This window comes from Coregonus lavaretus (genome assembly GCF_964263955.1).
Source record: "Coregonus lavaretus genome assembly, contig: HAP1_SCAFFOLD_3444, whole genome shotgun sequence".
Taxonomy (NCBI): Eukaryota; Metazoa; Chordata; class Actinopteri; order Salmoniformes; family Salmonidae; genus Coregonus; species Coregonus lavaretus.
In genome coordinates, this window is record NW_028165678.1 from 20,176 (window position 1) to 45,551 (window position 25,376).

The following is a 25,376-nucleotide window of genomic DNA, read 5'->3' on the forward strand; positions in this document are numbered from 1 at the left end:
CTTTGCGTCTCCCTACCTTGTAACCAGGCCCCAGCTGGTAGATGACTGGGCTTTGCGTCTCCCTACCTTGTAACCAGGCCTCAGCTGGTAGATGACTGGGCTTTGCGTCTCCCTAACTTGTAACCAGGCCTCCGCTGGTAGATGACTGGGCTTTGCGTCTCCCTACCTTGTAACCAGGCCCCAGCTGGTAGATGACTGGGCTTTGCGTCTCCCTACCTTGTAACCAGGCCCCAGCTGGTAGATGGCTGGGCTTTGCGTCTCCCTACCTTGTAACCAGGCCCCAGCTGGTAGATGACTGGGCTTTGCGTCTCCCTACCTTGTAACCAGGCCCCAGCTGGTAGATGACTGGGCTTTGCGTCTCCCTACCTTGTAACCAGGCCCCAGCTGGTAGATGACTGGGCTTTGCGTCTCCCTACCTTGTAACCAGGCCCCAGCTGGTAGATGACTGGGCTTTGCGTCTCCCTACCTTGTAACCAGGCCCCAGCTGGTAGATGACTGGGCTTTGCGTCTCCCTACCTTGTAACCAGGCCCCAGCTGGTAGATGACTGGGCTTTGCGTCTCCCTACCTTGTAACCAGGCCCCAGCTGGTAGATGACTGGGCTTTGCGTCTCCCTACTTTGTAACCAGGCCCCAGCTGGTAGATGACTGGGCTTTGCGTCTCCCTACCTTGTAACCAGGCCCCAGCTGGTAGATGACTGGGCTTTGCGTCTCCCTACCTTGTAACCAGGCCCCAGCTGGTAGATGACTGGGCTTTGCGTCTCCCTACCTTGTAACCAGGCCTCAGCTGGTAGATGACTGGGCTTTGCGTCTCCCTAACTTGTAACCAGGCCTCCGCTGGTAGATGACTGGGCTTTGCGTCTCCCTACCTTGTAACCAGGCCCCAGCTGGTAGATGACTGGGCTTTGCGTCTCCCTACCTTGTAACCAGGCCCCAGCTGGTAGATGGCTGGGCTTTGCGTCTCCCTACCTTGTAACCAGGCCCCAGCTGGTAGATGACTGGGCTTTGCGTCTCCCTACCTTGTAACCAGGCCCCAGCTGGTAGATGACTGGGCTTTGCGTCTCCCTACCTTGTAACCAGGCCCCAGCTGGTAGATGACTGGGCTTTGCGTCTCCCTACCTTGTAACCAGGCCCCAGCTGGTAGATGACTGGGCTTTGCGTCTCCCTACCTTGTAACCAGGCCCCAGCTGGTAGATGACTGGGCTTAGCGTCTCCCTACTTTGTAACCAGGCCCCAGCTGGTAGATGACTGGGCTTTGCGTCTCCCTACCTTGTAACCAGGCCCCAGCTGGTAGATGGCTGGGCTTTGCGTCTCCCTACCTTGTAACCAGGCCCCAGCTGGTAGATGACTGGGCTTTGCGTCTCCCTACCTTGTAACCAGGCCCCAGCTGGTAGATGACTGGGCTTTGAGTCTCCCTACCTTGTAACCAGGCCCCAGCTGGTAGATGACTGGGCTTTGCATCTCCCTACCTTGTAACCAGGCCCCAGCTGGCAGATGACTGGGCTTTGCGTCTCCCTACCTTGTAACCAGGCCTCAGCTGGCAGATGGCTGGGCTTTGCGTCTCCCTACCTTGTAACCAGGCCCCAGCTGGTAGATGACTGGGCTTTGCGTCTCCCTAACTTGTAACCAGGCCCCAGCTGGTAGATGACTGGGCTTTGCGTCTCCCTACCTTGTAACCAGGCCCCAGCTGGTAGATGACTGGGCTTTGCGTCTCCCTACCTTGTAACCAGGCCCCAGCTGGTAGATGACTGGGCTTTGCGTCTCCCTACCTTGTAACCAGGCCCCAGCTGGTAGATGACTGGGCTTTGCGTCTCCCTACCTTGTAACCAGGCCCCAGCTGGTAGATGACTGGGCTTTGCGTCTCCCTACCTTGTAACCAGGCCTCAGCTGGTAGATGACTGGGCTTTGAGTCTCCCTACCTTGTAACCAGGCCCCAGCTGGTAGATGACTGGGCTTTGCGTCTCCCTACCTTGTAACCAGGCCCCAGCTGGTAGATGACTGGGCTTTGAGTCTCCCTACCTTGTAACCAGGCCCCAGCTGGTAGATGACTGGGCTTTGCGTCTCCCTACCTTGTAACCAGGCCCCAGCTGGTAGATGGCTGGGCTTTGCGTCTCCCTACCTTGTAACCAGGCCCCAGCTGGTAGATGACTGGGCTTTGCGTCTCCCTACCTTGTAACCAGGCCCCAGCTGGTAGATGACTGGGCTTTGCGTCTCCCTACCTTGTAACCAGGCCCCAGCTGGTAGATGACTGGGCTTTGCGTCTCCCTACCTTGTAACCAGGCCCCAGCTGGTAGATGACTGGGCTTTGCGTCTCCCTACTTTGTAACCAGGCCCCAGCTGGTAGATGACTGGGCTTTGCGTCTCCCTACCTTGTAACCAGGCCCCAGCTGGTAGATGACTGGGCTTTGCGTCTCCCTACCTTGTAACCAGGCCCCAGCTGGTAGATGGCTGGGCTTTGCGTCTCCCTACCTTGTAACCAGGCCCCAGCTGGTAGATGACTGGGCTTTGCGTCTCCCTACCTTGTAACCAGGCCCCAGCTGGTAGATGACTGGGCTTTGCGTCTCCCTACCTTGTAACCAGGCCCCAGCTGGTAGATGACTGGGCTTTGCGTCTCCCTACTTTGTAACCAGGCCCCAGCTGGTAGATGACTGGGCTTTGCATCTCCCTACCTTGTAACCAGGCCCCAGCTGGTAGATGACTGGGCTTTGCGTCTCCCTACCTTGTAACCAGGCCCCAGCTGGTAGATGACTGGGCTTTGCGTCTCCCTACCTTGTAACCAGGCCTCAGCTGGTAGATGACTGGGCTTTGCGTCTCCCTACCTTGTAACCAGGCCTCAGCTGGTAGATGGCTGGGCTTTGCGTCTCCCTACCTTGTAACCAGGCCTCCGCTGGTAGATGACTGGGCTTTGCGTCTCCCTACCTTGTAACCAGGCCCCAGCTGGTAGATGACTGGGCTTTGCGTCTCCCTACCTTGTAACCAGGCCCCAGCTGGTAGATGACTGGGCTTTGCATCTCCCTACCTTGTAACCAGGCCCCAGCTGGTAGATGACTGGGCTTTGACTCTCCCTACCTTGTAACCAGGCCCCAGCTGGTAGATGGCTGGGCTTTGCGTCTCCCTACTTTGTAACCAGGCCCCAGCTGGTAGATGGCTGGGCTTTGCGTCTCCCTACCTTGTAACCAGGCCCCAGCTGGTAGATGACTGGGCTTTGACTCTCCCTACCTTGTAACCAGGCCCCAGCTGGTAGATGGCTGGGCTTTGCATCTCCCTACCTTGTAACCAGGCCCCAGCTGGTAGATGACTGGGCTTTGCGTCTCCCTACCTTGTAACCAGGCCCCAGCTGGTAGATGACTGGGCTTTGCGTCTCCCTACCTTGTAACCAGGCCCCAGCTGGTAGATGACTGGGCTTTGCGTCTCCCTACTTTGTAACCAGGCCCCAGCTGGTAGATGACTGGGCTTTGACTCTCCCTACCTTGTAACCAGGCCCCAGCTGGTAGATGACTGGGCTTTGCGTCTCCCTACCTTGTAACCAGGCCCCAGCTGGTAGATGACTGGGCTTTGCGTCTCCCTACCTTGTAACCAGGCCCCAGCTGGTAGATGACTGGGCTTTGCGTCTCCCTACCTTGTAACCAGGCCCCAGCTGGTAGATGACTGGGCTTTGACTCTCCCTACCTTGTAACCAGGCCCCAGCTGGTAGATGACTGGGCTTTGCGTCTCCCTACCTTGTAACCAGGCCTCAGCTGGTAGATGACTGGGCTTTGAGTCTCCCTACCTTGTAACCAGGCCCCAGCTGGTAGATGACTGGGCTTTGCGTCTCCCTACCTTGTAACCAGGCCCCAGCTGGTAGATAACTGGGCTTTGCGTCTCCCTACCTTGTAACCAGGCCCCAGCTGGTAGATGACTGGGCTTTGAGTCTCCCTACCTTGTAACCAGGCCCCAGCTGGTAGATGACTGGGCTTTGCGTCTCCCTACCTTGTAACCAGGCCCCAGCTGGTAGATGACTGGGCTTTGCGTCTCCCTACCTTGTAACCAGGCCCCAGCTGGTAGATGACTGGGCTTTGCGTCTCCCTACCTTGTAACCAGGCCCCAGCTGGTAGATGACTGGGCTTTGCGTCTCCCTACCTTGTAACCAGGCCCCAGCTGGTAGATGACTGGGCTTTGCGTCTCCCTACCTTGTAACCAGGCCCCAGCTGGTAGATGACTGGGCTTTGCGTCTCCCTACCTTGTAACCAGGCCCCAGCTGGTAGATGACTGGGCTTTGCGTCTCCCTACTTTGTAACCAGGCCCCAGCTGGTAGATGACTGGGCTTTGCGTCTCCCTACCTTGTAACCAGGCCTCAGCTGGTAGATGACTGGGCTTTGCGTCTCCCTACCTTGTAACCAGGCCCCAGCTGGTAGATGGCTGGGCTTTGCGTCTCCCTACCTTGTAACCAGGCCCCAGCTGGTAGATGACTGGGCTTTGCATCTCCCTACCTTGTAACCAGGCCCCAGCTGGTAGATGACTGGGCTTTGCGTCTCCCTACCTTGTAACCAGGCCCCAGCTGGTAGATGACTGGGCTTTGCGTCTCCCTACCTTGTAACCAGGCCTCAGCTGGTAGATGACTGGGCTTTGCGTCTCCCTAACTTGTAACCAGGCCTCCGCTGGTAGATGACTGGGCTTTGCGTCTCCCTACCTTGTAACCAGGCCCCAGCTGGTAGATGACTGGGCTTTGCGTCTCCCTACCTTGTAACCAGGCCCCAGCTGGTAGATGGCAAGAATCTGTGCTGCACTGAGGGCCTCGCCAAACAGATACACCGCCCCCATCTGACCACAGAACACACGGTTGGCGTCCGCCGTCTCTGACGAACCAAGGAAACACTTGTCGAAAGTCTGGAGGAAGGGAGGAAGGAAGGAAACAAGGATGGAGAATTGAACAAGCATTAATAAAGATAACTATGACAACTCCAACAGCATGTCTGAGTGTGAATCAACGCACCATCGGCATACAGATAACATACATTTCTATGAATCTGTTCCCTTCTGTATGTTCACTAGAGCATGTGTAAATAGGCTGGGGATGAGTGTAGCATTGTTATCAAGGAGGGAGGAGAGATATCTTAATCAGCCATATCTACTGTAGGGTATCGAGGCCCTCTGTGACACTGTGTCACGCCAAGAGCATTGCATTAGAAAAGCATCTTCATTTGGCTAAAAGCTGACATGTGAATCTTGTCTTCCGCACGAGAGAGAGAGAAAAAGCATTCTGGAGAAATATGACATAATCTCATATATGCTTGGAGGTAGGCGTGTGTGTGTGTGTGTGTGTGTGTGTGTGTGTGTGTGTGTGTGTGTGTGTGTGTGTGTGTGTGTGTGTGTGTGTGTGTGTGTGTGTGTGTGTGCGCGCGTCTTCAACTACACAACTCATGCAACTCATTTCCCTCCCCTGTTACAGACCCAGTTCCATCCATGTGAGGAGACAGAGAGAGACAGAGAGAGAGACAGAGAGACAGGGAGAGAGAGAGACAGAGAGAGACAGTGAGAGAGACAGAGGCAGAGGCAGAGAGAGAGACAGACAAAGACAGACAGAGAGAGAGAGACAGAGATAGACAGAGAGAGAGACAGAGGCAGAGAGAGACAGAGACAGAGAGAGAGACAGAAAGGCAGAGAGAGACAGAGGCAGAGAGAGACAGAGGCAGAGAGAGACAGAGGCAGAGAGAGACAGAGGCAGAGAGAGACAGAAAGGCAGAGAGACAGAGACAGAAAGGCAGAGAGAGACAGAGACAGAAAGAGGCAGAGAGATAAAGAGAGTGGTTTCACCCCTGAGCCCTCTGTCAGCTGAGACAGTGATTATATCAATCAATCAGAGAGAGTGGGGCCTGTGGGGAGGTGCTGTCCTCTTCTAACATCCTGTACTGCAGTAACAATGGTTCTCTGTGGTACATCAATCACAACATATACCATACGTCTTTGTGTGGAACCTTTGTTATCCAAACCAAAATGGTTCAAATTGAAGAGTTCTGGATGGATAGCTTCAAGGCTTTCTTGCTGATTGATTGATGACTTCAGAGACATTTTTTGATTGATGACTGCCATCCCAAAATACTTTTGGTTATACACATGCACGCATACAGTGAGGGAAAAAAGTATTTCATCCCCTGCTGATTTTGTAAATTTGCCCACTGACAAAGAAATGATCAGTCTATAATTTTAAAGGTAGGTTTATTAGAACAGTGAGAGCACACTCTTAAAGGGAGTGCTCCTAATCTCAGCTTGTTACCTGTATAAAAGACACCTGTCCACAGAAGCAATCAATCAATCAGATTCCAAACTCTCCACCATGGCCAAGACCAAAGAGCTCTCCAAGGATGTCAGGGACAAGATTGTAGACCTACACAAGGCTGGAATGGGCTACAAGACCGTCGCCAAGCAGCTTGGTGAGAAGGTGACAACAGTTGGTGCGATTATTCGCAAATGGAAGAAACACAAAATAACTGTCAATCTCCCTCGGCCCGGGGCTCCATGCAAGATCTCACCTCGTGGAGTTGCAATGATCATGAGAACGGTGAGGAATCAGCCCAGAACTACACAGGAGGATCTTGTCAATGATCTCAAGGCAGCTGGGACCATAGTCACCAAGAAAACAATTGGTAACACATTACGCTGTGAAGGACTGAAATCCTGCAGCGCCCGCAAGGTCCCCCTGCTCAAGAAAGCACATATACATGCCCGTCTGAAGTTTGCCAATGAACATCTGAATGATTCAGAGGAGGACTGGGTGAAAGTGTTGTGGTCAGATGAGACCAAAATGGAGCTCTTTGGCATCAACTCAACTCGCCGTGTTTGGAGGAGGAGGAATGCTGCCTATGACCCCAAGAACACCATCACCACCGTCAAACATGGAGGTGGAAACATTATGCTTTGGGGGTGTTTTTCTGCTAAGGGGACAGGACAACTTCACCGCATTAAAGGGGCCATGTACCATCAAATCTTGGGTGAGAACCTCCTTCCCTCAGCCAGGGCATTGAAAATGGGTAGTGGATGGGTATTCCAGCATGACAATGACCCAAAACACACGGCCAAGGCAACAAAGGAGTGGCTCAAGAAGAAGCATATTAAAGGTCCTGGAGTGGCCTAGCCAGTCTCCAGACCTTAATCCCATAGAAAATCTGTGGAGGGAGCTGAAGGTTCGAGTTGCCAAACGTCAGCCTCGAAACCTTAATGATTTGGAGAAGATCTGCAAAGAGGAGTGGGACAAAATCCCTCCTGAGATGTGTGCAAACCTGGTGGCCAACTACAAGAAACGTCTGACCTCTGTGATTGCCAACAAGGATTTTGCCACCAAGGACTAAGTCATGTTTTGCAGAGGGGTCAAATACTTATTTCCCTCATTAAAATGCAAATCAATTTATAACATTTTTGACATTTTTTTGTTGTTGTTCTGTCTCTCATTGTTCAAATAAACCTACCATTAAAATGATAGACTGATCATGTGTTTGTCAGTGGGCAAACGTACAAAATCAGCAGGGGATCAAATACTTTTTTCCCTCACTGTACATCCAACCACAACCACTATCACAACTTGTAGGTTCAGCTATATTCCATTACACAGCATACAGGGGTAGGAATGGTTGTGTGAGAGTAGAGGTTTAAGGTTGCTACAGGAATAACATTATAACAACGATGATCAGTATAGTATGGATCGATTGATTGCTACTTACGTCGCTGGTGTTGACGAACCAGGTGATTTCTCCGTAGGAGGCGAGCTCTCCGTTGACATAGCAGCTGATCTCACTGTTCTTCCAGCGGTTGTAGACATGAACGATGGTCACCATGTACCACTGAAACAACAACACACAACAACTTAACCACCATGGTCGCCATGTACCATTGAAGCAACAACAACTTATCCACCATGGTCGCCATGTACCACTGAAACAACAACAACTTAACCACCATGGTCGCCATGTACCACTGAAACAACAACACACAACAACTTAACCACCATGGTCTCAATGTACCACTGAAACAACAACATCTTAACCACAGCACTAGAATTAGATTATATTTCTATGGACCTAACACCCTAAACACCTCACCGGTTTCACATGTTGTTATTTTTCTATAATGTTTTCAATTATAATTTAATTTACAACAATGGTAATGATGTTATTAACAAGGTACAGTTGAAGTCGGAAGTTTACATACACCTTAGCCAAATAGATTTAAACTCAGTTTTTCACAATTCCTGACATTTAATCCTAGTAAAAATTCCCTGTCTTAGGTCAGTTAGGATCACCACTTTATTTTAAGAATGTGAAATGTCAGAATAATAGTAGAGAGAATGATTTATTTCAGCTTTTATTTATTTCATCACATTCCCAGTGGGTCAGAAGTTTACATACACTCAATTAGTATTTGGTAGCATTGCCTTTAAATTGTTTAACTTGGGTCAAACGTTTCGGGTAGCCTTCCACAAGCTTCCCACAATAAGTTGGGTGAATTTTGGCCCATTCCTCCTGACAGAGCTGGTGTAACTGAGTCAGGTTTGTAGGCCTCCTTGCTTTTTCAGTTCTGCCCACACATTTTCTATAGGATTGAGGTCAGGGCTTTGTGATGGCCACTCTTTGTGGTCCTTAAGCCATTTTGCCACAACTTTGGAAGTATGCTTGGGGTCATTGTCCATTTGGAAGACCCATTTGCGACCAAGCTTAATGATCGGCTATGAAAAGCCAACTGAGATTTATTCCTGATTATTATTTGACCATGCTTGTCACTTATGAACATTTTTGAACATCTTGGCATGGTTCTGTTATAATCTCCACCCGGCACAGCCAGAAGAGGACTGGCCACCCCTCATAGCCTGGTTCCTCTCTAGGTTTCTTCCTAGGTTTTGGCCTTTCTAGGGAGTTTTTCCTAGCCACCGTGCTTCTACACCTGCATTACTAGCTGTTTGGGGTTTTAGGCTGGGTTTCTGTACAGCACTTCGAGATATTAGCTGATGTATGAAGGGCTATATAAAATAAAATTGATTGATTGATTGAAGCTTTAACTTCCTGACTGATGTCTTGAGATGTTGCTTCAATATATCCACATAATTTTCCTTCCTCATGATGCCATCTATTTTGTGAAGTGCACCAGTCCCTCCTGCAGCAAAGCACCCCCACAGCATGATGCTGCCGGTTGGGATGGTGTTCTTCGACTTGCAAGCATCCCCCTTTTTCCTCCAAACATAACGATGGTCATTATGGCCAAACAGTTCTATTTTTGTTTCATCAGACCAGAGGACATTTCTCCAAAAAGTACGATCTTTGTCCCCATGTGCAGTTGCAAACCGTAGTCTGGCTTTTTTATGGCGGTTTTGGAGCAATGGCTTCTTCCTTGCTGAGCGGCCTTTCAGGTTATGTCGATATAGGACTCGTTTTACTGTGGATATAGATACTTTTGTACCTGTTTCCTCCAGCATCTTCACAAGGTCCTTTGCTGTTGTTCTGGGATTGATTTGCACTTTTCGCACCATAGTACGTTCATCTCTAGGAGACAGAACGCATCTCCTTCCTGAGCGGAATGACGGCTGCGTGGTCCCATGGTGTTTATACTTGCGTACTATTGTTTGTACAGATGAACGTGGTACCTTCAGGCGTTTGGAAATTGCTACCAATCCACACTTGTGGAGGTCTACAATTCTTTTTCTGAGATCTTGGCTGATTTCTTTTGATTTTCCCATGATCTCAAGCAAAGAGGCACTGAGTTTGAAGGTAGGCCTTGAAATAAAACCACAGGTACACCTCCAATTGACTCAAATGATGTCAATTAGCCTATCAGAAGCTTCTAAAGCCATGACATCATTGTCTGGAATTTTCCAAGCTGTTTAAAGGCACAGTCAACTTAGTGTATGTAAACTTCTGACCCACTGGAATTGTGATACAGTGAATTATAAGTGAAATAATCTATCTGTAAACAATTGTTGGAAAAATGACTTGTGTCATGATCAAAGTAGACGTCCTAACCGACTTGCTAAAACTATAGCTTGTTAACAAGAAATTTGTGGAGTGGTTGAAAAACAAGTTTTAATGACTCCTACCTAAGTGTATGTAAACTTCCGACTTCAACTGTACATTGTATAATAAGCTATGTTATCATGAGTTTGACATTGGCATCAGCAGACTGCCTACCAACTGCAAACGAGCAAAAAAGCATTGGCCAGCCTACATCTTAGCCTCATTCATAGCTGCCTTCACTGAGTTACCCTTATGAGACATGGGGGCGATCAACTCCTAAACCCCTTGGGCTACAATCTCACCTACATTGGCTGCTCAGATTTCACATGGGAAGAATCCAGTGAAATAGGTTATTAGAGTTACCAGGCAGACACCTTGGGAGATAAGACCGACCGTGGAATACAGAGGGCTAAAAATAGAGGCCAAACATCTCAGAATGAGGTTTTGAGTCTGAGTAGTGGGGGATAACAGGGGAGTTTTAATTGGCCAGGGGCACCATGGATCTCACCGATGCTGTTGGGCTTGACTGGGTCTGGGTGCTATGGTCTGGCTGTGTGTCGGGCCCCATTAGATCATCCCTCTCTCCCTTTCTCTCAATCCTTCTATCCTTTTTTCACCGTTCTGTTCTGACATTGCTGGCCCCCCAGAGGAAGGACCAGATGACTATGCCTCATCCCAAAAGGCCTAGACGAGGGGGCAGCATGTGTCCTATGCCTGCGTACAGTTTGTTCTCTGTGTGTCCTATCCGAAAGAGAACATGTCTGTGTGTCCTATTCAGTACGTGTTTCTATGTTTTATGAGTGCTAGGTTTGTGTGTGTCTCTCCCACAGGACAGTGTCTGTCTGCCTGACGGCCTCGCCGGCTGCCTACCTTCTGCGGTTTGAAGTCATATTTCACGCAGTGCTGGAATCCCTTCCCATTGGACTTTAACGAGGTCACAATCAAACAGCCGGCCACAAAGTGTGCTGAGTAGCCCAGACCTTTGTTGGTGCGGAAACTACAGGAAGAGAGGGAATAAAAACAAAAATAGAGAGAAATAAAAAAACAAATTTCCGTTAGTGAGCCTAACGGCTCACTTTAACACAGTCTAACACTCAAGGGCAGAGTAGGGTTTCAAGATGAGTCAACCTGCCAATAAATCATACAAACATACACATTTAAAAAACACTTTGAAAACGGAGGAGAGACAGAGATAGCAAAAGCCTCAATCATCTGTCAACTTCACAACAAATTCCCATTTGTGGGCGTCTGTGTTCTGAGCGAGCGGGGGCCCCGGCGGTCGCCGTGTGTGATTTAGTGAACTAATCTCTTTTTAAAAGGGCAGAGTCTGAAGTAGAGTTTTATTACAGACTTTTCTGCCTCTGCTTCTAGCTGCCTGGCTGGCTGCCTGGCTGGCTGTGTGTGGTTGGTTATCATTTTCAGAAGGACCACCAAACAGAAGGCCCACCAAATCCCGGCGCATAAATTATAATTTTTTGTCAGAAATTAATTATCGGCTGAAAATAGGACGAGTGAGGCCCTGATTTACTGTCCCTGAGAGAGGGAGAGAGGAATGGATGGAGAGAGTAGAGAGTAAGGGGGGAGAGAAAAATAGAGAGAGAGAGAGAGAGAGAGAGAGAGAGAGAGAGAGAGAGAGAGAGAGAGAGAGAGAGAGAGAGAGAGAGAGAGAGAGAGAGAGAGAGAGAAGGATGAGAGAGAGGTAAATGGAAACGGAGAGAGGGAGGCACTGCATCAGTATTCAGTATGCCTTCTTCATCTGGTAATGTGTGTGTGTGTGTGTGTGTGTGTGTGTGTGTGTGTGTGTGTGTGTGTGTGTGTGTGTGTGTGTGTGTGTGTGTCTATTAAGCCTCTGTGCTGGCTGTTTTTTTTATAGACTGTTTGGGGATATGACTTCATCCTACAATTTTGTTGAACAAGGAAAAAATCAAATAGCTTTGCTTGGCGTGCAAATACAGTACACACAAACCACACAAACACACACACACACACACACAGGGAACTACGGTATGAGCCAAATTCTATTTGAATACACCTGAATAATATCACATTATCCATACAAAAGTTATGCATAGGTATCTCAAGTCAGGATATGAGTAGAGACGTTATTTGCATAGAGAAAGAACAAATCAAGCTGCAGTAAGTTGTGTCAGTGTGGGTGTATGAGATTGACTACGTTACAGTCAGTGGCTACAGACTGACTGATCTATAAATCATCATGATTAGTCATTTAGGATGCAAGGTGATTCATAGTCAGTCTGCAGTCGGCGAGTGCAGTGTAGTTGATCTCAAACATGGACGGTTGGTGTCTGGAACTCACCAGTACAGGTAAGGCTTGTCCTTGTCAACATTGATGTTGTTGATTGGATCCATGCGGAGCCAGGTGTGGAAGGTGAAACCATTCTGGTACGGCCATTTGGCTATAGGGGGCAGAGCTATAGCCTGTGAGGAGACAAACAGTTGAATGTTTTAAAAATAGGATTGTGAGTAGTGTGACCTAGACTACAGTAGGACCAAGAAGGAACAGATAGAAAACGTAGCTGTTCATGCGTGCGTGTGTGTGTCTACCCAGAGGCCTTCCTGCCTCATTAGCGAGATTCACAGGAAGGGGAAGGCGTGTGCTTAGTGCTCAGTCTCGGCTGCACACACACCAATCGCAGACGCTCTTAGGGCGGCCCTGAGCTCACCCTCACCAAAGGGCACCGTCACCATGGCAATGGGAGGGTACAAAGAGACATAACAGCACACACACACTCGCTACATACAATGTGAGTGTCCCCGACAGTCATTATAAGACACAATGGGAGCAGACTTTAACTCTCTTTCCCCTCTCTATAGTTAGCAGTCTAACCCAGGTACTGTACAGTCTTATCTAATGTGCCATGGCCACATGCAGGTGTAGACAGCATTCAGGTGAGACTAATTGAGAAAGTAGTGAAAGGTAAAGGTCCTAGACTGAGATACACAGTTCAAACGTAGCAGACATAAGTCTACGATGTCATCCTTCATGGAAACTCAGCAGACATTGCCTAAGATATGAGATCATAGCTTAGACTATATGTCTGATAAGGTTTCATCCTTCATTTCCTTGAAGACTTCAGCAAGAGCATCTTAACTGATCTAACTTCACTAAATCCTCACTTTTAAACCCATTGACACCAGGAAGTGTATTAGAAATCTGCTCTATTTTAAGAGAAAGAGAGGGGTATAACAGAACATTCCCAGGGGACTTATACCTTATTATTTCACACACTAAATCACATGGCTGGCTGGCTGGCTGGCTGGATAGATACAAAAATCAGCTTAGGGATTGCTGCTATGAGAAGGAAGGGGTCAGAAGGAGTACAAAGATGGCTAGGAGCATTAGAATGAAGGGAGGAGATAGAGAACAGAGGGGAGATGGCTAGGAGCATTAGAATGAAGGGAGGAGATAGAGAACAGAGGGAAGATGGCTAGGAGCATTAGAATGAAGGGAGGAGATAGAGAACAGAGGGAAGATGGCTAGGAGCATTAGAATGAAGGGAGGAGATAGAGAACAGAGGGAAGATGGCTAGGAGCATTAGAATGAAGGGAGGAGATAGAGAACAGAGGGGAGATGGCTAGGAGCATTAGAATGAAGGGAGGAGATGGAGAACAGAGGGAAGATGGCTAGGAGCATTAGAATGAAGGGAGGAGATAGAGAACAGAGGGAAGATGGCTAGGAGCATTAGAATGAAGGGAGGAGATGGAGAACAGAGGGAAGATGGCTAGGAGCATTAGAATGAAGGGAGGAGATGGAGAACAGAGGGAAGATGGCTAGGAGCATTAGAATGAAGGGAGGAGATGGAGAACATAGGGAAGATGGCTAGGAGCATTAGAATGAAGGGAGGAGATGGAGAACATAGGGAAGATGGCTAGGAGCATTAGAATGAAGGGAGGAGATGGAGAACAGAGGGAAGATGGCTAGGAGCATTAGAATGAAGGGAGGAGATAGAGAACAGAGGGAAGATGGCTAGGAGCATTAGAATGAAGGGAGGAGATGGAGAACAGAGGGAAGATGGCTAGGCGCATTAGAATGAAGGGAGGAGATAGAGAACAGAGGGAAGATGGCTAGGAGCATTAGAATGAAGGGAGGAGATGGAGAACAGAGGGAAGATGGCTAGGAGCATTAGAATGAAGGGAGGAGATGGAGAACAGAGGGAAGATGGCTAGGAGCATTAGAATGAAGGGAGGAGATGGAGAACATAGGGAAGATGGCTAGGAGCATTAGAATGAAGGGAGGAGATGGAGAACAGAGGGAAGATGGCTAGGAGCATTAGAATGAAGGGAGGAGATAGAGAACAGAGGGAAGATGGCTAGGAGCATTAGAATGAAGGGAGGAGATAGAGAACAGAGGGGAGATGGCTAGGAGCATTAGAATGAAGGGAGGAGATGGAGAACAGAGGGGAGATGGCTAGGAGCATTAGAATGAAGGGAGGAGATGGAGAACATAGGGAAGATGGCTAGGAGCATTAGAATGAAGGGAGGAGATGGAGAACAGAGGGAAGATGGCTAGGAGCATTAGAATGAAGGGAGGAGATGGAGAACAGAGGGAAGATGGCTAGGAGCATTAGAATGAAGGGAGGAGATGGAGAACATAGGGAAGATGGCTAGGAGCATTAGAATGAAGGGAGGAGATGGAGAACAGAGGGAAGATGGCTAGGAGCATTAGAATGAAGGGAGGAGATGGAGAACAGAGGGAAGATGGCTAGGAGCATTAGAATGAAGGGAGGAGATGGAGAACAGAGGGAAGATGGCTAGGAGCATTAGCTAGCATCTGTGCTCCTCCTCTCTTCCCATGCTGCTTATTCAACGCACACACAGTAGTCCAGTATGACCCGTGCTATATATGGTTGGTAAACCTTGGCATTAAAGGATATAGAAGTGAAGATGTGTGCTGGGTCAGAGCTTACAGGCAATTCATGATGCATTATCTTAGTCATTCCTAATGCTTACGGCCTTGGATCATGTGGGAAGTCAAGCACAAGAGGATTTAACCCATTAAGAACCTATCCAGAGGTTCTGTAAATACTATTATCTTACTGTAGATCCTCAGTGTCCACCGAGACTGATACCAGTCACTAAAAGTCTGAAATGACACTATTCCTTCCATAGTGCACTACTTGACCAGAGCCCAGGGGAATACAGTGTCATATCAGGTGTAGCATCAGATTCTAGTCTAGTTGGATAGTGTGTACTATACTGTATTCTAATGATCAGTCTGGGATTCAGGTTAACATGTGGAGGTGTATTGAGTTGTAACTGTACTCACAGCAGCGCTCTTCCCTGGGAAGCTGAAGAAGGAGTCAGGTCCGTTCCGGTGGGCCATGCTCTTCAGGACAGACAGCAGCTTCACCGCATGGGGAGGCTGGAGGGAAGAACACACACACAAGATGAGACGCCATAGACTTTGATAAGGGTGCACTGCATACACAAGTACACACACATAAACACACACACTCAAATGTACAGCTATATGTTCAAGTTCACAGGCAAGCGAAAAAACACAAACACCAACATCATCACAACTACAGTGTGTCAAGGTCAGCCACATGTCTATTTTCTGCTTTTCTATATTAACCTCTACTAGCCATCAAGCCAACTTCTTGTTGAGAACTGTCTAGAGACATTACAGTGAGAATGCAGTAGTTCTAAGAAACAGCAGCGGTTGTCTTGCTGTTCTACATTCCTGTGAACGCTGAAAGGTCCCCCGCTTCAGATCAGATCCCCCTTCCTTTCAACCCAAATGTCAATCAAAACCCACGGAACCGCGATCAACGTTGATAAATTTCCATAATATATTGATGAGCTTTTCTTTTCCGACAAGGCCTCGTCGGTTTAATTTCTGTGGAGGCTGCAATAAGCATATTACACTGTGTTCACTCTGCTCAAATCCTGTGACGGAGAGGCTTCTGATAGACGCATCATCTCGTCAACCCCCTAAGATAATATTTCAAAGAGCTAGCATTATGTGTGTGTGTGTGTGTGTGTGTGTTAAGGGGGGGGGTGGACGGAAACAGAGAAGCACAAAAGCAGCTTGCCCCCATTTCCTTGACAACTTGATTCCACACTGATCAATGGGCTTCCCAATCCCATCCCTCTCTCCTTCTGTCCGAATGGTGCAGGGACTCCGTGGATAATACATTATATACACTCATATTCATGGTACTACAGCCTACTAGATCTGCTGTTTTTACACAAGGGCTATTCCCACTGTACTGTAATGACTCCACACTGCTAGGCAAGACTGTCCAGGCTGATTTCCCACTGTACTGTAATGACTCCACACTGCTAGGCAAGACTGTCCAGGCTGATTTCCCACTGTACTGTAATGACTCCACACTGCTAGGCAAGACTGTCCAGGCTGATTTCCCACTGTACTGTAATGACTCCACACTGCTAGGCAAGACTGTCCAGGCTGATTTCCCACTGTACTGTAATGACTCCACACTGCTAGGCAAGACTGTCCAGGCTGATTTCCCACTGTACTGTAATGACTCCACACTGCTAGGCAAAACTGTCCAGGCTGACTTGGTGGAAAACCACAAAACCCAGGTTGGAAAACAAATTCCTCTTCCACTTTATAACCACTAATGTATCTTATGTATAGATATTATCTTTAACTAATGATAGGATAGTACTATTAATGTTCAGCCAACTGTTAAATGTGTGTGATGTAATCCCAAACACTGATCTAAGATCAGTTTACCCTCTCCTTAATCGTAACCTTACCCAATAGAAGGTAGAATGATAAAACTGGGGTCATAATCAGTGCTAAGAGGCAACTTCCTCCTCAAGTTATTACACATTAATAATGCAGTCATGTTTTTTGGATTAGCCCAATAGACAGCGATGGTGTGTCTGTACTACACAGTGTGATGTATGGTTCCAGAGTACAGAGAGGGTAAAAGGATGTGTACAGGTTACCAGTTGAAGTGTTGCTAGCACATTCCCCATGCTCTCTACAAGACAAATATGACAGGGCGGTACGGTATGAAGGTTAGACTAGTTGTGTTACCCATTGGCCTTTCTCTCCTTGTAGTTTGCTGAAGAACAGCTTCAGCTCCTTGACTGTGATGCTGTAGCTGGCCAGCACTCCTAGCATGTCCACCATCAGGTCTGGAAGACGGAAACACACACAGGTTAAACATACAGTAGTACACACACACACACACACAGGTTAAACATACAGGTTAAATATGACATATGTGAAGAGGGGAAACTGACAAGTTACCACACCCTAACAATAGGCTAGAACAGAGGTTGTCAAGTTACCACACCCTAACAATAGGCTACAACAGAGGTTGTCAAGTTACCACACCCTAACAATAGGCTACAACAGAGGTTGTCAAGTTACCACACCCTAACAATAGGCTAGAACAGAGGTTGTCAAGTTACCACACCCTAACAATAGGCTACAACAGAGGTTGTCAAGTTACCACACCCTAACAATAGGCTAGAACAGAGGTTGTCAAGTTACCACACCCTAACAATAGGCTAGAACAGAGGTTGTCAAGTTACCACACCCTAACAATAGGCTAGAACAGAGGTTGTCAAGTTACCACACCCTAACAATAGGCTACAACAGAGGTTGTCAAGTTACCACACCCTAACAATAGGCTACAACAGAGGTTGTCAAGTTACCACACCCTAACAATAGGCTAGAACAGAGGTTGTCAAGTTACCACACCCTAACAATAGGCTACAACAGAGGTTGTCAAGTTACCACACCCTAACAATAGGCTAGAACAGAGGTTGTCAAGTTACCACACCCTAACAATAGGCTACAACAGAGGTTGTCAAGTTACCACACCCTAACAATAGGCTACAACAGAGGTTGTCAAGTTACCACACCCTAACAATAGGCTACAACAGAGGTTGTCAAGTTACCACACCCTAACAATAGGCTACAACAGAGGTTGTCAAGTTACCACACCCTAACAATAGGCTACAACAGAGGTTGTCAAGTTACCACACCCTAACAATAGGCTACAACAGAGGTTGTCAAGTGAAAGGCAATACACATACAGAGGGATATTCCAGAAACTTTTTTACCTTGTAACATCCTTGTGTAATCTCGTTACTTGGCTAATACAACAATCTATTGATTGATTACAAATATACTTCATACTAAAGAGGACATCGAAAAACACTTAAATCAGATATTCAGCATTTAAAATACTATCCAAATCAAATAGTATTTTGCACATGTTATCGCGGATGTATCGAAATGCTATCCCATTCCCCATCCATGTGCATTGACTAGTGGCTTATATTTCCCAATATTCCCCATCACAATGGGAGATAAGTGTATGGGCCTTTTCCTGTGCAGTATTACAGCAGTAATAGAGTTCAAACCCATGTGTGCTGCTGTAGAGCCTGTATGAAACCAGCCACTCTCCCCCTGGCCTTCAGCCTACAATCAGACACATTACTGGCTAATGCCATGGAGGGCCATTTTCATCTCAGTGAACAGAGAAAGATGTTCTATAGCCTCCCAGAGTGACCTGGAGCATCAGAGGACAGACACACACCAGCCATGGAAGGAGAGGGAGAGAGGCCGTCTGATCTAACAGCCTAATGCCCGTTTCACACAACTGAGCCAAGCCGAGTCAAACCATACTGCAATGGCCTGGTTACACCATAATTGCCGGAGCCGTGCTGAAAGGACGATGTGAAAAGAAAATATCAGTGCAAGTGCAGTCGGTTCGGGTCAGCACATTAGTGTAAAAATGGTTTCTTTGTCTGTCTGTCTGGCCAGGACTACATGTTCATGTTCCCTGGGTTTGTCTGTCTGTCTGGCCTGGCCTGCATGTTCCCTGGGTTTGTCTGTCTGGCCTGCATGTTCATGTCCCCTGGGTTTGTCTGTCTGGCCTGCATGTTCATGTCCCCTGGGTTTGTCTGTCTGGCCTGCATGTTCATGTTCCCTGGGTTTGTCTGTCTGTCTGGCCTGGCCTGCATGTTCATGTTCCCTGGGTTTGTCTGTCTGGCCTGCATGTTCATGTTCCCTGGGTTTGTCTGTCTGTCTGGCCTGGCCTGCATGTTCATGTTCCCTGGGTTTGTCTGTCTGGCCTGCATGTTCATGTTCCCTGGGTTTGTCTGTCTGTCTGGCCTGGCCTGCATGTTCATGTTCCCTGGGTTTGTCTGTCTGGCCTGCATGTTCATGTTCCCTGGGCTAATGGAGGTTTCATTTTGCTAATGATGATCATCCTGCTCTGCCAGGCCAGTCATTGCGCTTAAGAAGAGTTATTTGTCTCATTAGTAACTGGGTGAGAGACTGGTGAGTGATGGAGGCTGGTGATTGTGTCTACTGACTGGTGTGTGAGTCACTACCCTGACTGGGCAGTGGGTTAGTGGGAGGCTGAGTGGTGTTGTCAGGTCTGCACACGCTCCTAATCTAATGATGGTGATGATCATGATGTGTGTGTGTGTGTGTGTGTGTGTGTGTGTGTGTGTGTGTGTGTGTGTGTGTGTCCGGCCACTGGATAATGATTCTGACTGAGACAATCATCCACACTCATTACTCTGGAGTGAAATGACTTTGGCCTCTGGTGTTACTGTGGCAGTACCTGCGATCATGCTGTCAGTGTGGGCCACGCGGTCCAGGACCAGGTTAATGAGGGCTGTGTCGGTGCAGGCCTGCAGGTTCCTCACGCTCTTCTTCAGGATAGCCGTGAAGATGCTCCACACCTCCGCCTGGCACGTGGGTTCACACTGGGAATCACAGCCATAATAATGATCAGATTTATAAAACAATTTGCCAGATGCTCAAAGAGCTTTACAATTATTCACCGCCAACATGTATCCATAGAAATAGGCATAGAATTACTAGAAAGGGGATCCCCATTCAAGTCAATTGAGACTATGATGGGTGGACTGGAAGAAAATCTATTTCTACAGTGAGGGAAAAAAAGTATTTGATCCCCTGCTGATTTTTGTTGTTTGCCCACTGACAAATTAATGATCAGTCTATAATTTTAATGGTATGTTTATTTGAACAGTTAGAGACAGAATAACAACAACAAAATCCAGAAAAACGCATGTCAAAAATGTTATAAATTGATTTGCATTTTAATGAGGGAAATAAGTATTTGACCCCCTCTCAATCAGAAAGATTTCTGGCTCCCAGGTGTCTTTTATACAGGTAACGAGCTGAGATTAGGAGCACACTCTTAAAGGGAGTGCTCCTAATCTCAGTTTGTTACCTGTATAAAAGACACCTGTCCACAGAAGCAATCAATCAATCAGATTCCAAACTCTCCACCATGGCCAAGACCAAAGAGCACTCCAAGGATGTCAGGGACAAGATTGTAGACCTACATAAGGCTGGAATGGGCTACAAGACCATCGCCAAGCAGCAAGACCATCCCTCGGCCTGGGGCTCCATGCAAGATCTCACCTCGTGGAGTTGCAATGATCATGAGAACGGTGAGGAATCAGCCCAGAACTACGCGGGAGGATCTTGTCAATGATCTCAAGGGGGTGTTTTTCTGCTAAGGGGACAGGACAACTTCACCGCATCAAAGGGACGATGGACGGGGCCATGTACCATCAAATCTTGGGTGAGAACCTCCTTCCCTCAGCCAGGGCATTGAAAATGGGTCGTGGATGGGTATTCCAGCATGACAATGACCCAAAACACACGGCCAAGGCAACAAAGGAGTGGCTCAAGAAGAAGCACATTAAGGTCCTGGAGTGGCCTAGCCAGTCTCCAGACCTTAATCCCATAGAAAATCTGTGGAGGGAGCTGAAGGTTTGAGTTGCCAAACGTCAGCCTCGAAACCTTAATGACTTGGAGAAGATCTGCAAAGAGGAGTGGGACAAAATCCCTCCTGAGATGTGTGCAAACCTGGTGGCCAACTACAAGAAATGTCTGACCTCTGTGATTGCCAACAAGGGTTTTGCCACCAAGTACTAAGTCATGTTTTGCAGAGGGATCAAATACTTATTTCCCTCATTAAAATGCAAATAAATTTATAACATTTTTGACATGCGTTTTTCTGGAATTTTTTGTTGTTATTCTGTCTCTCACTGTTCAAATAAACCTACCATTAAAATGATAGACTGATCATGTCTTTGTCAGTGGGCAAACGTACAAAATCAGCAGGGGATAAAATACTTTTTTCCCCTCACTGTATGTGTGTATCTCTATGTGTGTCCTGCCACAACTCATCCAACATACTCCCTAGATGATATTATAAATATTGTTCTATTTAATCCTGTGTGTGTAGCACCCACCTTGTCCAGCAGCTCCACCATGCACACGATGCTGTCCTGCTCCTGGATAATGAAGTTCATCTCCAGGTCAAACTGGCCCCCCACCAACTAGAGAGAGAGAGAGAGAGGAGGGTAAGATAGAGAATGAGAGAGAGCGAATGAGAGAGAGTGAGAGAGAGAGAATAAGAGAATGAGAGAGAGAGAAAGAGTGAGAAAGAGAGAGAGAGAGAGAATGAGAGTGAGAAAGAGAGAGAGAGAGAGAGAGAGAGAGAATGAGAGTGAGAAAGAGAGAGAGAGAGAGAGAGAGAGAGAGGAGAGAGAGAGAGAGAGGAGAGAGAGAGGAGAGAGAGAGGGAGAGAGAGAGAGAATGAGAGTGAGAAAGAGAGAGAATGAGAGAGAATTTGTAAACCTATGCAATTCAAAAGCACAGAGTCAAAAACAACATCTCTAATGGAATTGGATTAGCATATGCCACAGAGCTTTTCCCTCACACCTATTTATGTCCTTTTTTAGGACATAAAACCCCTGGCACAGATTCCTGGGCCACATCATCTGCATAACCAAATCCATCGACCAAGCCGGACGGTGGATTTCTAAACATCTCCTCCTCTGTGGATCAGGCCTGCTGGACAACTAGATTAGAGGCCTGGGTTGAGTTTAATTCCAAGAAGATTTCCTCTTCCACCTAGCTTCTATCATACTGCTGTTACCTATCCAATCCAGTTGACGTAGATGTGTACAAGGATATGAACAATGTAGCAGGCTGGGTTTCAATACAGAAAGATGCTCCCCTCCCCTCGGCCCTATTTCACCTCAATTCTGTCATATTCTGGAAAGACAAGTGAACAAGGGCACAGCGGAGGATAGTTATTCCTCCCTGAAATGAAACACATCCTGGATGATAAAACCCTGCCTGGACCTGAGCAGAGTATGTGAGCAGAGTTGAGCGGTTGGATATCTTGCTCATGGAATTCCAGGGTCCCGTGTAGCTCAGTTGGTAGAGCATGGCGCTTGCAACGCCAGGGTTGTGGGTTCGTTTCCCACGGGTGGCCAGTATGAAAATGTATGCACTCACTAACTAAGTCGCTCTGGATAAGAGCGTCTGCTAAATGACTAAAATGTCAAATGTAATGGAGACCGCTCCGGCGCTCAACATCCTTTCCAACCGCTCCACTAAGAAACGCTTCTCACTCACAGGAGAAAAAAACTGCCGCTCCAAATTCACTCCATTCATTAACATCACCATTTAACCAACACCCGTTTATTGTTGTGACTACCTGGACCTACCATTTGGATTTGAAGTATTGAAACCAAACCATGTGATTTGAATGAAAATTATTATAATAAACAACAAGAAAAGTTGACTGTAAGAAGTGCAGATCATGTCAAATAGGCTACATGTCATATTAAACAGCATATAAACACTATAAATAGGTCAGGAGCCAGACAGGGAGCCTAAGAAGGAAAAGTAATTATTTAGGCTATATTATTTCTATTATTTCAAGGCAATAGCCTACAACGAAACACATTTTGAAGCATTTGCGAGTGCGAAACACTAGGCTGGCAGGGACATTAAGCTATCAGCATTTAAACAACATTTTGTTGTATTAAATCATTATAGTCTATAAATTGCACATATAGGCTGTGACTTATGTAAAAGTAAATACAAATTCAACGAAAAATGCCTTATTAGGCTCAGTGCCTTGAATTCATTTTTAGAAACCCGAGTTTGGCCAGAGTCTGTGGATTCAGGCTCTTGCCATGGAGCCTGGAGAGCAGGCCAGCAGCGGAGAATACCCTCTCCACGCTTGCAGAGCCACTGGGGATGGTAAACAGCCTTCGGGCCACCCTTGCCAGGCTGGGCAGGATGCGTCGTTTTTTTTCTGTAGGTAGGCCTTAAGGATTTTAGTTTAAATAATCCAATCAAAACAGAAAGCTCCTTGAAAGAGGTAATATGCCAGGCCTATTGGGTCAAAATCAATGATGGCCTATTGTATAGATAATAGAATGAAAATGAACTAAACTTTTAAGAGATCTGATTTTTAGTTTACAAATACTTTGCTACAATGACACACTTAACTAGCTACCCACCTCTTTCCTTTCTTTTAGCATGTGCACGTAGTAAGTACACAATCATGCTTTCGGGATACGTGTCTTTTCAGATTCCACAATGATTATTTAGTTGTGGACACTACATCACCTCTCTTGGTCCTCATCTTTGTAAGTCACCTTCATTTAGCACCTGTGTGTTCTACCAGTTTCTTTATGAAAATATTTAGCGAACTCCATGACAGTAGCTAAAGCAAGGGGCTATAGTAGCACACTACAAATGCATGCTGGGCCGGGCATGCCCCGAGCCTGTGAAGTGAGCGCTACTGGAGCTATCCTGGAGCCAAATTGGAGCGGGCGAGAAGGCCTTTGGGAATCTCCCTCCGCACTCCAGTCAAACTGGGCACGCTCCGCTCCTCGCTCCACTCCGCTCACATACTCTGGTCCGGAGTGAAATCCAGGCTGTAGTCCCTAGCCTCTTTCTGACCTCCGTACTACGCAGACAGACACAATGCAGCAGCAACACAACAGCAAAAGGGCTGGTTGGGTGAGAAGCCTATTTAGAGACTGACTTTAATCTTCTGGAGGTCATGGCAACAACTGGCGCTGGCAGACGTGACATCTTAGTCAGGATTACCCTCCAGCTATGATAACATAGAGACATCATACAGAACTGTCATCTAGGATATGATAAACTTCAGACTCTAGCTAATAGTAAATGCACTTTTTCCCAGTTCCAATTCTATTAGTAGTAGTAGTTGTAGATACTGTATGTTATTTGTCCCATATGGGAAATTGGATTGCAGCATATATAAAAAATAGATATTGCTTTCAAAGGATTAGGCCTATATAACGCAATGTATTTGTTGTAAATGCAATATTTGTAACGAGTACATTCAAAGAAAATAAAGACATATTTTATAGATAGCTGTTCCCTTAGGTGAGTTGTTTAGTCAGTTATGTGTTTCATGTTTGAAACCGTTGCTTTTTAATGTACCTTTCACGCATATTATTCATTTAATCTAGACGGTGCCAGTGTGTTGTGTTTCTCAGTTGCTGTTTGTGCACGCACACACACACACACACACACTATGTGAAAACATGTTTTGCCTCCAAAAACATGAATCGTATTATTTCCACGCCAGCAGGATGTCAATGAATTTATCATGCTACCTTTAGCAGCATTATGGAAAAGGTTATCTACATGGGGGTTTGTGTGTGTGTGTGTGTGTGTGTGTGTGTTTGTGTTGCATGGGGGGGAGGGGGTCTGAGCCCTATAGCTAAGGAAGGAATAATGTTCTTTGTGTCTGGAGATATATTGTACAAGCTATAAATGTCATGATTTGTCATTTATTTAATAGTGGCGATGACATTTCTATGATTGAACCCTGCCTACTACAAAGTGATTAGAAGGAAAATAACACTGCACATGTCAAAATTAATATTGTAAGACGGGGCGCAAGGTGTTGAAGACAAGAAGGGCCTGTCACTGGACGGAAAGCAAAGAGGGATAGCCACCATTTGCTACGAGACAGGCGGTGAGAAGACAATTTGATTGGGCTGAAATGATTTCCTCTAGCTGTGTTTGATGGGAACCTGTCCCATTAAAATGAGTCAAGCAGGATTAACACAAGGGGGGCTGAGGGGGAATCAGGGTAACCCCCTGTCACCATGGACTCCCAAGCCAGGAGATAAAAGCAATGATAACAGAGCTTGCCACTCCGACAAACACAAACACTCACATCATACGTCCAACGATCCCCCACTATCAAACACACACACACACCAAACACATCATTTAGATAGAGCTTCTGTTCCACTCCATGACTCCTCAGAAGTAGGCTCTAAATTGTTTGTAAATCATTTGTTCATAAGAAAGTGATTGCTCCCTTCCATCCTCAACCCTCTCTTCCATTAGCTGTGATGTTCTTTCCTACTTCCCTTCATTCCTCCCGTTGCAGTAGCTGATAAATCACACGGTCATGTCCTCGTCGACTGAATGGACGCCGGCCCGGTAATACATTTGCATTTTAGGGGGGCCCCCCACCCAGACGGCCCCGTGATTGCGTCGGGATTGTGTTAATGGATGTTTTCGACAGCGCTCGCCACGGTAACAGGTGATTT

General features: G+C 47.0%; 1 protein-coding gene across 1 annotated transcript in view; it reads right to left on the minus strand.

Annotated features, from left to right (window-relative positions):
- The window catches only part of LOC311115620 (lipopolysaccharide-responsive and beige-like anchor protein), a gene marked incomplete at its 3' end in the record, with an annotated part of 39,519 nt that extends 18,213 nt beyond the window's left edge, over positions 1 to 21,306 (minus strand). The window contains exons 1-8 of the mRNA XM_084190780.1: positions 21,225 to 21,306; positions 19,556 to 19,700; positions 17,005 to 17,105; positions 15,259 to 15,354; positions 12,289 to 12,410; positions 10,842 to 10,968; positions 7,692 to 7,811; positions 4,717 to 4,863 (exon numbers count right to left, since the gene is read on the minus strand). Coding sequence (XP_084046906.1) covers positions 4,717 to 4,863; positions 7,692 to 7,811; positions 10,842 to 10,968; positions 12,289 to 12,410; positions 15,259 to 15,354; positions 17,005 to 17,105; positions 19,556 to 19,700; positions 21,225 to 21,284 — 918 coding nt within the window. The remainder of the gene's footprint in view (positions 1 to 4,716; positions 4,864 to 7,691; positions 7,812 to 10,841; positions 10,969 to 12,288; positions 12,411 to 15,258; positions 15,355 to 17,004; positions 17,106 to 19,555; positions 19,701 to 21,224) is intronic.
- Between the last annotated feature and the right edge of the window lie 4,070 nt (positions 21,307 to 25,376).